The sequence below is a fragment of the Stegostoma tigrinum genome, chromosome 16 (genome assembly GCF_030684315.1).
Source record: "Stegostoma tigrinum isolate sSteTig4 chromosome 16, sSteTig4.hap1, whole genome shotgun sequence".
Lineage (NCBI taxonomy): Eukaryota > Metazoa > Chordata > Chondrichthyes > Orectolobiformes > Stegostomatidae > Stegostoma > Stegostoma tigrinum.
In genome coordinates this window covers 45,707,965-45,720,239 of record NC_081369.1, presented here as the reverse complement: position 1 = coordinate 45,720,239, position 12,275 = coordinate 45,707,965, and the positions used below count along the sequence as shown (strand labels likewise).

General features: G+C 41.0%; 1 protein-coding gene across 1 annotated transcript in view; it reads right to left on the bottom strand.

Moving 5' to 3' along the window:
• Positions 1-2,370: 2,370 nt before the first annotated feature.
• Positions 2,371-12,275, bottom strand: part of pkd1l2a (polycystic kidney disease 1 like 2a) — a 137,283-nt gene continuing 127,378 nt past the window's right edge. Inside the window, exons 42-44 of the mRNA XM_059651537.1 lie at positions 10,523-10,624; positions 4,031-4,162; positions 2,371-2,674 (exon numbers count right to left, since the gene is read on the bottom strand). Coding sequence (XP_059507520.1) covers positions 2,576-2,674; positions 4,031-4,162; positions 10,523-10,624 — 333 coding nt within the window. The 3' untranslated portion in view covers positions 2,371-2,575. The remainder of the gene's footprint in view (positions 2,675-4,030; positions 4,163-10,522; positions 10,625-12,275) is intronic.

Sequence of the window (12,275 nt, the reverse complement as noted above, 5' to 3'; positions counted from 1 at the left end):
CTTCCCCTCTCTTCCTATTTATTCCAGAACCCTCTCCCCATCCCCCTCTCTGATGAAGGGTCTAGGCCCGAAACATCAGCTTTTGTGGTCCTGAGATGCTGCTTGGCCTGCTGTGTTCATCCAGCTTCACACTTTGTTATCTTGGATTCTCCAGCATCTGCAGTTCCCACTATCTCTGTCAGTGGTTGAACCTGGTATGTGCTGAAGACAGAGTACTTTCAGGTTTGAAGATGGCTAGCAAGGGGACTACTTGAATAGGGTAGCCCATACACAAATGAGGAATAACAGAGAAAAGAGATTAATTTGAATGAAAATGCTAAAACCCCAAAGTTATTGAATAACTGTGTCTAGCGGGAAGGCTCCAATGCCACTAGCTAGAGAGCCAAGATTGTTTCTTTTAAAATATGGAAGATTTTTTTTGTCTCCATAACAGCTCAGCATCAAAATTGCATCCTCTCAAATCATATATTTCAAAACATTTTACATTTTATTTCCAATGTTAGGAATTTCACAGAATTTTTTCTCATGAAAAGGAGAACAATTTTTTGGTCTATTCCCTTTTCCAACTGCAGCGTCCTGGAAGTTCATGCTCATAGCAGTGAACACTTTTGTTTGAATTTGCTATAAATGATAAACTGCTTCATGTAGTTAAATGTTGATTAAAACCCTCACAACTAGAGCCCAAACACAATGCCAGCACAATTTTTGCATTTGCATCTGCATTTCCATTCTAGTGTTCACTCAGTGTTTGCATTTTTCCTGAGCCAAATGGACACAGGTTCAAATTTCATTGCAGACACTTCTGACAAAAATGAGGCAGTGCTGCATGGAAAATAAACAGGAGTCTTGTTTTTCTTTAGTTTGGCATAAAAGATCATATCTGTAAATGGAAAAGGGAGGAAATTTTATTACACCAACCAACACCTAAAGCAAATCATACAGTCATTATCACAATCTTCCTCTTTGCAGGTTGACTACCATTTTCTTTATACTTAGACAGTACCTACACTCTAAAACCATTTAACTGACTTTGCTGTGCTTTAGGAATGTTTTTGTCAAAAAAGAATCATTCTCGGGATGTATCATCACTCTAGGCCAATTTTTATTGCCCTCTTGAACTACTGCAGTCCATGTGGTGTGGGTACTCCCAAAATCTGTTAGGAAGTGACTTCCAGGATTTTGCTCCTACAAAGTGAAGAACATCAAAACATGCAAAAGGTAGTGTGTAGTTGAAGGAGAAGTTGCTCGTGTTGGTGCTCTCATTTACCTGCTGCCCATACAGCCAGAGTATTTACATAGTTAACCCATTTCAGTAAAGATGGCATTCTCGTGATCTGCTGCTTTTGTCTTTCTACGTAGTAGACAATATGAGTGCAAAAGGTACTCTTGATAGAACCTTAGTGAGTACTGCAGTGCCATCTTATAAATGGTACGCATTACTGCTAGTATGCATTTATTGCAGAGGGAGTGAACATTTAAGCTAATAAATGGAGTGCTGGTCATGCAGGCTGCTTTGGTGTGAATGATATCATTTTTTGAGTTCTAGAGTTACAATCATCCAGACAAAAGTAAGGCATTCCATTGCACTCCTGACTTGGGCCATGTAGGAAGTGGACAGACATTGGCAAGTCAGGAGGTATGTTACTCATCTTAGAATTCCCAGCCGCTGACCTGCTCTTGTAGGCCCAGTGTTCATATAGTTAGTCCAAATCAGGTTTAGGTCACTGGCAGCCCCAAGTAGTTACTAGCTGGGGATTGATGGTGATGATACTGCCATTTGATATCAAAAGGAGATAGTTGCATTCTCTTATTCTCTGGCACACATGCCACATGTCACTTATGATGTCAAGCCTGGATTTTGTCCAGGTCTTGCTGCATTTGGACTCAGACTATTTTGGCATCTGAAGAGATGCCAGTGGTGTTGAATATTATTCAATCATCAACTAATAGTCTCACCTCTGATCTTATGATGGAAGGAAGGTCAATGATGAAGAGGCTGAAGATGGTTGGGCCAAGAACATTACCCTGAAGATCTCTTAGGCCCAATCATCTTCAGACCTAACATTGTGAAAAGCACCATATAAAGGGAAGCTAATAAGCACATTTTTCTATGCCACCATCTTTATGGGATCAGAGAGATTGAATAAGGACTATTTTGTGCATTAAGTGTGTCGGTGCTAAGATTTAGTTTGAAATCTAGTGAAAATTCTGGAGTGGATTTCAACACCACTGCAAAAAGGATTCTGATCAAATTTAACCTACTGCATAATTCCTGGAATTCAGTTTCATGACCGTGTGACAATAAAAATCATGAGTTGTTGAAAATAGAAACATGAAAGTCGACTCAATGGTTGAATGCTTTTCACCATACTTTATTTCGGCACATCGATGCACTACAATAAAACAAACATGCACAAGAGCCAGTTTACTTAAATGTTAATTGTTAACATCATGTTGCATTTATATTTATTGATATTCCTAAAGTAATCTACTAAATAATGCAACAAATAAATTGCACGCTGTAGAATGCTCACTGCTATTAGCTGCCTGGTGCTCATGACGACTTTTTATTTGGTCAGTCTCCTGACTGACTGGAACCCTTCTTATTTTTGATCCCTAAGAAGCTGCACAATTTTGTCAGCATTAGGTCTACTATTTCTTCTTCTTCAGAAGCCTGAAAGGAAGAAAAAAAAAATGTTCCTTGCTGTATTAAAACATTTCCCTAAAAACCCTCTCTCTTTTCAACCATAGAATTGCATAGGATATGTGGCACAGAAACAGAACATTCAATGCAGCAGGTCCGTGCTGGTATTTATGACATAGTTGAACCTCTTCCCATCTTTTGTCATCCAGACCTATCAAAATAACCACCTATTCCTCAATTTACTTGCCTAGTCTTTAACACCATAAATGCATCTATATTATTTTCTTCAAGCATTCCCTGCAGAAGTAGTTTCATATTCTCAGGAACTGCAGATGCTGGAGAATCCGAGATAACAAGGTATGGAGCTGGATGAACACAGCAGGCTGCGCAGCATCAGAGGAGCAGGAAAGCTGACGTTTCGGCCTAGTCCCTTCTTCAGAAATTTCTAATGCTGCGCGGCCTGCTGTGTTCATCCAGCTCTACACCCTTATGTTCTCACTGCTGTCTGATTGAAGAAGTTTCTTCTAAATTTCCCTACTGGAATTATTGCTGCATATCTAATATTGATGGCCTCTCTTGTTTAGTCATGCTGTTATGGCTTTATTGAGTTGTGGGGAAGTTTTACTGGACTAGCTGCCTTTTTCTTGTTGATTAATTTCATACATCTGGCTGATTGTTAAATTGCTGAGTTCTCCTGTTGAAATGTAGATTGGTTGTTTGGAAAGCTTTGTCCTCAGTAATCCTCATCCTTGGGCAAACAAATCTTAAATGCTTCCCAAGCCAATATTCTGCTAAGTTTGGACTAAATGGCTAAACTTAAATAGATTTTCGCACTAAAATCTCACTGAAACTTGGTTTAGTTTGGTGTGGGGTGCCAGGTGGAGGTCAGCGTATTTAGATTTGCATGTTGCATCTTCCAAATTAATTGGGATACCAGACATGCCCTTGATGTTGTTCATGGATGAATAACTGACTAGTTGTCTATGTCTGTGTTCACACATGCAGAATAGTCATTTGTGTGAAGTACAGCGTACAGTCTGAGCACCACTGAAGCAGTGTCCTTAAGAAAACATAGAACATTACAGCACAGTACAGGCCCTTCGGCCCTCGATGTTGTGCCGACCTGTCATACCGATCTGAAGCCCATCTAACCTACACTATTATAGAACATAGAACATATTATAGAACATAGAACGGGGGGGGACATTGGACAAAATAAATCCTGACTGCAGTTTAATCAACCCACTGCAATTCAACTGAAGAAAACTATGAGAAAAGAGTAAAAAAAATTATTGAATTGTTGAAGTTATATGTTTATATCTTATAATCATGCCACTCCTTTTGTAATTGAATAGAATGAATGAAGTAATCTGAAGTAATACAAACCTTGTAATTCTTCTGCTCCTCACTAAATGCCACGAGAATAACAGAAATAAAGAGATTCAGGACTACAAATGTCATAAAGACAATGCAAGATCCAATCAGAAATGAGCCCAGGATCGGGTTGTAGTCTAATACCTGATCAGGTTAAGGCAAAAATATGTCAAATATTAGTCTTTCATAAACATATTGATCTTAAATGTTGAAACAATTATTTATGGAATGTTCAAGATTCAGGTCTTCCAATAAGCACTGAGCATGTCTGACTGCCCAATTGGATGAATCAGGGCCTCACAAAGAGCACTCTGATATCCAGTTTAACTGCCAAATCATTTGTAACCTGGAGATAACTGTTGATGTTAGTGGATTCTCAACAGAATAACTTGTAGATATGAATCCAGAACCAAACTGATGTGGAATGTTTGCTGGACCAAAACGTTAACTCAGTTTTCTCTCCATCCATGCTACCGACCCTGCAGAGTTTTTCCAACAATTTCTGTTTCTGTTTATGTTTCTGATTTCCAGCATTGGTAGTCCTTTTGGTTTTTTGGTGTGAAAGGTTATTGTGTTGAAAACAGTTACAGCTATAATACACAAGGATAGTTATTACCCAGGTGAAAAATTGTGGTGGTTAAACTGTTTTCTTCAAAAGGTTGTTTGAACATTTTTAGAACTGTAAAGATGGGAATCGAAAGGTGCAACAATGCTATTATACTTGTGTTACAATTTTCACTTTGCAACAAGGCGCAAGTTATAGTTAACTCTGCAGTCATATACTTACTCTGGATTACGATGCAATGATAGCCATTTGGGAGAGCATTCCTGATTATTTGATTTCTGCACTAGATGAGGCATGGTGTTAAACAAGGATTTTAAAATGCTAGAAAGCATGATGTTGAGCTAGATTAAGAAAAAATATTCTGCAGATTTATTGTCAATTCTTACGCTGAAGCAAAATGTACTGGGGGAGGTGATGACCTAATGGTATTATCGATGGACTGTTAATCCAGAGACTCAGATAATGTCCTGGGGAGCTAGGTTCAAATCCTGTCACAGCAGCTGGTGGAATTTGAATTCAATAAATATCTCGATTTAAGATTCTAATAATAACCATGATTTGGTTATTTGTTAATTGTTGGAGAAAATCTCCTTCTCTATGGGGAAAGAAACTGCCATCCTTACCCACTCTGGCAACATAGTTGAATCTTAACTGCCCCCTATGCAATTAGGGATAGACAATGAATGCTGCTCAGCCAGCAATGCCCTCATCCAATGAACAAAAACAAAACTCTTTTGCGAGTCCAGTTGATTTCTGCCAATTCTCATTCAAAAATGTACTACCAAAGGAGATGAATGAGCATGCACAGAGTTGTGTGATCACCTCCAGCACACTTCACAACTGGAGTCACTCAATGTTCCACGTAGATTTTATTTGTTGCAGATGGTAATATGCAGGTCTTGGGATCAAGCAGTGAATGCAATTGAAGCACATCTTATACTTTTAGAAAAGTTTTAGGATCTAGGGCTTGATTTTAAAAGCATGGTTGAGTTTCTGATGCCTGGAAAATTTACAGGTTCCAATCCTACGCTCGAGCTTTATCAATATTAAGCAATATTCATTTCCTATTCAGGTAAGACATCAGTTTGGTTCCCAATTTGTGAAGTGAGAAGTTGTAAAAAGAGGATACGAACTGTCTGCACAACACAAACAGCAAAGGCAGGTTACAACTATGATAGTGCCTGATGGTGTTTCACTAACACAGGTAGCACTTCTGTGAGGCAGCAGCATCAACAATTACAGAAAGTGTCCATCTGGTTGAGTAAGAGGCAATGTGCATGATCTAGCAAAAGACACTGCAAGTCCCAATAACTTTCTCTATGCTTAAAAAAATCCACTTCCTCACATTGAACCCATTAGCCATGCAAAACTTAAAATATACTTTGAGTTTGCCAAGTTTACATTTGAAAATTGCCCTCTCACCCTGCCCAGCCCATTAACAAGCTCCCCAAGGAGTTTATGGACTCTTACTTGGAAGTGAGCTGGTTCACGGTCAATTCCCCTCTCCAAACTTCCACGATTTGGAGAATGTCCCAGAGGCAACAGAATCCAAAATCACACTCAGGGAAAGTGGTTTTTACATTCCACTTACACCCAATACTGACCCTGCTGGTGATTGAATATCTGGACCCCAGACATATTTTATTAACAAGATCAAAAACTAGTATGGCAGGGGGGTGGGAACCTGAGCTGTATACCAGAGGTGAGCGTTGATGCAGGTGAGGCAGTAGCAAGAGGTAGACCAGCTAGTGGGAAGGATTTTCCTGGGAAGGAACCAAGGGATCGGTTAAAGTGTGTTTGCTTTAATGCAAGGAGTATCAGGAATAAAAGTGATGAACTTAGAGCATGGATCAGTACTTGGTGCTATGATGTTGTGGCCATAACAGAGACATGGGTTTCTCATGGGCAGGAATGGTTGCTGGATGTTCCAGGGTTTAGAACATTTAAAAAGAATAGGGAGGGGGGAAAAAGAGGAGGGGGTGTAGCACTACTAATCAGAGAGGGTATCACAGCTACAGAAGCTTCCTTTGTCGAGGAAGATCTGCCTACTGAGTCAGTATGGGTGGAAATTAGGAACAGCAAGGGAGTAGTCACCTCGTTAGGGGTTTACTACAGGCCCCCCAATAGCAGCAGGGAGATTGAAGAAAGCATAGGTCGACAGATTTTGGAAAAGTGTGCACGCAGTAGGGTTGTTGTAATGGGTGACTTTAACTTTCCTAATATTGATTGGAACCTCCTTCGAGCAGAAGATTTGAATGGAGCTGTTTTTGTAAGGTGTGTTCAGGAGGGTTTCCTAACGCAGTACGTTGACAGGCCGACGAGGGGAGAGGCCATTCTAGACTTGGTGCTCGGAAACGAGCCGGGGCAGGTATCAGATCTTGTGGTGGGAGAGCATTTTGGTGATAGTGACCATAACTGCCTCACATTCTACATAGCTATGGAGAAGGAGAGGATTAGGCAGAATGGGAGGATATTTAATTGGGGAAGAGGAAACTATGATGCGATTAGGCATGAGTTAGGAAGCATGGACTGGGAGCAGTTGTTCCATGGTAAGGGAACTATAGACATGTGGAGATGGTTTAAGGAACAGTTGTTGGGAGTGATGAGTAAATATGTCCCTCTGAGACAGGCAAGAAGGGGTAAGATTAAGGAACCTTGGATGACGAGAGCGGTGGAGCTTCTAGTGAAAAGGAAGAAGGTAGCTTACATAAGGTGGAGGAAGCTAGGGTCAAGTTCAGCTAGAGAGGATTACATGCAGGCAAGGAAGGAGCTCAAAAATGGTCTGAGGAGAGCCAGGAGGGGGCACGAGAAAGGCTTGGCAGAAGGAATCCGGGAAAACACAAAGGCATTTTACACTTACGTGAGGAATAAGAGAATGGTCAAAGAAAGAGTAGGGCCGATCAGGGACAGCATAGGGAACTTATGTGTGGAGCCTGAGGAGGTAGGGGAAGCCCTAAATGAGTTTTTTGCTTCTGTCTTTACGAAAGAAACGAACTTTGTAGTGAATGAAACCTTTGAAGAGCAGGTGTGCATGCTGGAATGGATAGAGATAGAGGAAGCTGATGTGCTGAAAATTTTGTCAAACATTAAGATTGACAAGTCGCCAGGCCCGGATCAGATTTGTCCTCGGCTGCTTTGGGAAGCGAGAAATGCAATTGCTTCGCCACTTGCGAAGATCTTTGCATCCTCGCTCTCCACTGGAGTCGTACCTGAGGACTGGAGAGAGGCAAATGTAATTCCTCTCTTCAAGAAAGGAAATAGGGAAATCCCCGGCAATTATAGACCGGTAAGTCTCACGTCTGTCGTCTGCAAGGTGTTAGAAAGGATTCTGAGGGATAAGATTTATGACCATCTGGAAGAGCATGGCTTGATCAAATACAGTCAACACGGCTTTGTGAGGGGTAGGTCATGCCTTACAAACCTTATCGAGTTTTTTGAGGATGTGACTAGAAAGGTTGATGAGGGTTGAGCTGTGGATGTGGTGTATATGGACTTCAGTAAGGCATTTGATAAGGTTCCCCATGGTAGGCTCATTCAGAAGGTCAGGACGAATGGGATACAGGGGAACTTAGCTGCTTGGATACAGAATTGGCTGGCCAACAGAAGACAGCGAGTGGTAGTAGAAGGAAAATATTCTGCCTGGAAGTCAGTGGTGAGTGGAGTTCCACAGGGCTCTGTCCTTGGGCCTCTACTGTTTGTAATTTTTATTAATGACTTGGACGAGGGAATTGAAGGATGGGTCAGCAAGTTTGCAGACGACACAAAGGTCGGAGGTGTCGTTGACAGTGTAGAGGGCTGTAGTAGGCTGCAGCGGGACATTGACAGGATGTAGAGATGGGCCGAGAGGTGGCAGATGGAGTTCAACCTGGATAAATGCGAGGTGATGCATTTTGGAAGGTCGAATTTGAAAGCTGAGTACAGGATTAAGGATAGGATTCTTGGCAGCGTGGAGGAACAGAGGGATCTTGGTGTGCAGATACATAGATCCCTTAAAATGGCCACCCAAGTGGACAGGGTTGTTAAGAAAGCATATGGTGTTTTGGCTTTCATTAACAGGGGGATTGAGTTTAAGAGTCGTGAGATCTTGTTGCAGCTCTATAAAACTTTGGTTAGACCGCACTTGGAATACTGCGTCCAGTTCTGGGCGCCCTATTATAGGAAAGATGTGGATGCTTTGTAGAGGGTTCAGAGGAGGTTTACGAGGATGCTGCCTGGACTGGAGGGCTTATCTTATGAAGAGAGGTTGACTGAGCTTGGTCTCTTTTCATTGGAGAAAAGGAGGAGGAGAGGGGACCTAATTGAGGTATACAAGATAATGAGAGGCATAGATAGAGTTGATAGCCAGAGACTATTTCCCAGGGCAGAAATGGCTAGCACGAGGGGTCATAGTTTTAAGCTGGTTGGTGGAAAGTATCGAGGGGATGTCAGAGGCAGGTTCTTTACGCAGAGAGTTGTGAGAGCATGGAATGCGTTGCCAGCAGCAGTTGTGGAAGCAAGGTCATTGGGGTCATTTAAGAGACTGCTGGACATGTATATGGTCACAGAAATTTGAGGGTGCATACATGAGGATCAATGGTCGGCACAACATTGTGGGCTGAAGGGCCTGTTCTGTGCTGTACTGTTCTATGTTCTATGTTCTAAAAAGTTTATTTTTATGAATTCTTTTGTTTGCACAACACAATGCTCTAGTGCTTATGTTTTATTTAATTAAACATGGATTGGGTTAGCCAGATGGAATCACTTTCTGCTCATTCGGGCCTTAGCTTTGTATTCAACATATAAAACGAAGGTGATGCGCTAATAAGAACACATACAGGAAATTTATAATAAAAGCAATAGTGCTCAGTAATACTCAACAGCTCTGGCAGCATCCTGTATTAATTGGATTTGGTTCAATCCAGTCCAAACTATACTCCATTTCATTATTATTACCTAAATAGGGCCCCAAAAACCAATCACTGAATGTTATCATGTGTAACCTGATGTTACAGCATGAGGAATGGTTATACTTACCATTGTACGTTGGTGAAGATCTAGATTTCTCAGTAGAAATATGTACAGTCACATTAGCTGAGATGAAGCCATCAAGTTTTTTTTCTTAAAACTAGAAGTGCTTTTGCATGTCAGGCCTCCTTTTGTGGTCCCCAGCATTACAAATGCCAGTCTTCAGCCAATTTGAATCACTCCATATGATACCAAGAAATAACCAAATGCAATGAGTCTCTTCAACTTACCTGTTTTTTATTCACTCACAGGATAAGGGCATCACTTTGAGGCAGTATTTTTTACCCATCCCTAATTGCCCAGAGAGAGTTCAGCGTTAACCACATTGCAGTAGGTCTGGAGTCACATGTAGGTTCGACCAGGTGAGGATAGCAGTTTCCTTCCATAAAAGGGATTAGTGAACCAGACGGGTTGTATGAACAATCAATAATGGATTCATGGTCATCATTCAATTCTTAATTCCAGGTTTTTTTTTAAATTGACGTCAAATTCTACAAGTTACTGTGACTGGATTTGAACCTGGGTCCCCAGAACATTACCTGGGTCTCTAAATTAACAGTTGAGTGATAATTAACAGTAGGCCATCACTGCCCATGTTGCCAGTCCTTCACTGTTACAGAGGCAAAATCCTGGACATCTCTCCCTAGCAACATTGTGGGTGTTCCTATGCCCCAAGAACCACAGCAGTAAAAAGACAGCTTACTGCCACTTTCTCCATCGTAAATAGGGATGGCCGATAAATGTTGGCCCAGTAAGTGATGCCAACAGCCCGTAATAGCATAAAAATAATGTGCAAAAAACTTATATGAGCAACATGACAATAGAAATTAACAGTGAATCCTGCTGGAACAAGTTTAAATGAATCACCTACAGATTAGAAAAGATTCTAGGTTCTGATCAGAGATATTATTATAATGAGCTTTTGCTTTCCTCACCTCTTCGTAGTTGAAGATCCCCAATTGAAGACTGACCATTGTTTCTGCAGCATCAAATATAGTCTTGTAGGAGGACATGCTCCAACCAAACATTATATTTGTCTGTAGGAAAGAGATAGAGTTGAATTAATAATGATTTATGTAACTGAAAATGATCAAATCTGAAAGCCCAAGGGATCCTGAAAACCATGTCTATTCTTGCATTGCTAACAGGGTAGTTCCATGAGTCTATTAAACACCTGAAAACACACAATTGGACCCAAACAATGCAAAGGCAAAAGTCATATTAAAATTGTGATATGACTTAAAGTAAAATGGTTTTGCATCTCAGATTTTTGCAAATAGTTGGGTAATATAAATGAATATTTAACCAATTGCATCTTCAAAGTTTTTGCCATTTCTTCCTCTCTCCCCTCTCGGTTCATATTGCACCTTTTCCTCTCTAAATGTATCCTTCCTGTATTCACAGTCACCAACTCTTCCCCCTCTGCCATTGTCCCTGCATGGCCCAACCCCTTGACCTCACTATCACAGAATCATAGAGCCATACAGCATAGAAACAGACTCATTGGTCCAACCAGTCCATGCTGACCACAATCCCAAACTAGTCTGACCTGCCCATGCTTAGCCCATACCCCTCCAAACCTTTCCTATTCATGTATTTACTTAAGTGTCTTTTAAACATTGTAACTGTGTCCACATCCACCACTTCCTCAGGAAAGTGGAGGCAATGGCCTAGTGGTATTATTGTTGGACTGTTAATCCAGAGACTCTGGGAGCCTGGGTTCAAATCCTCCCATGGCAGACGGTAGAATTCAAATTCTATAAATATCTGGAGTCAAGAGTCTAATGATGACCATGAACCCCTTGTCAATTGTCAGGAAAAACCCACCTGTTTCCCTAATGTCCTTCAGGGAAGGAATGTAACCTCCATGGGACTCCAGACCCACAGCAATATGGTTGACTCTTAACAGCTGTCAGAGCAATTAGGGATGGGCAATAAATGCTGCCTAGTCAGCAAAGCCTCTGCCCATGAATGAATAAAGGGAAAAAAAGTTCATTCCAAGCATGAATCATCCTCTGTTTAAAAAAATTGCTGCTGGCATCTTTTTAAAATCTCTGTCATCCCACCTTAAAAATATGTTCCCAGTCTGGAAATCCTCTATCCTAGGGAAAAGAGACCTACCATTAGCCCCTAACTATGCCCCTTATGATTTCGTAAACCTCTGTAAGGTCACCTCTCAGCTTCCTATGTGGCCACACTGCTCCCGATATGACTATCCTACACAAAGACTTCCTTACATGGTTATTCCATCTCACTGATCCTCCGACCAGTTCCATTGTCTTGTGTTTCTACTCCTGAAAAATCTTTCTCTGAAGCAATAACACTTTGAAATTTTGACAACCCACCCATTGGCTCTCCTTTCATTATGATATGGACTCTTGTCCAGATTGAAATCATTAGTATTTCATCATATGTGCTGTACAAATATAGTTGGTCAGACTGGGAGCCAATGTCAATCAATGAATCTAAGGATAATGGATGAACACAGAATGAGTTCCTCAGTTCAACTTCACTATAACATTTATGATCAATACAATGCTTTTCTCAGGCTGTCAAAGCCCTTCATCTAACTTGATCAACATATCCATTGAATTCCCATTCCTTCATAAACTTAGCTAGATTCTCCTTCACACCATTCACCTCAGCTCCTCCATTAGAGCCACACCTTCACTATTCTCTTCGTAAAGA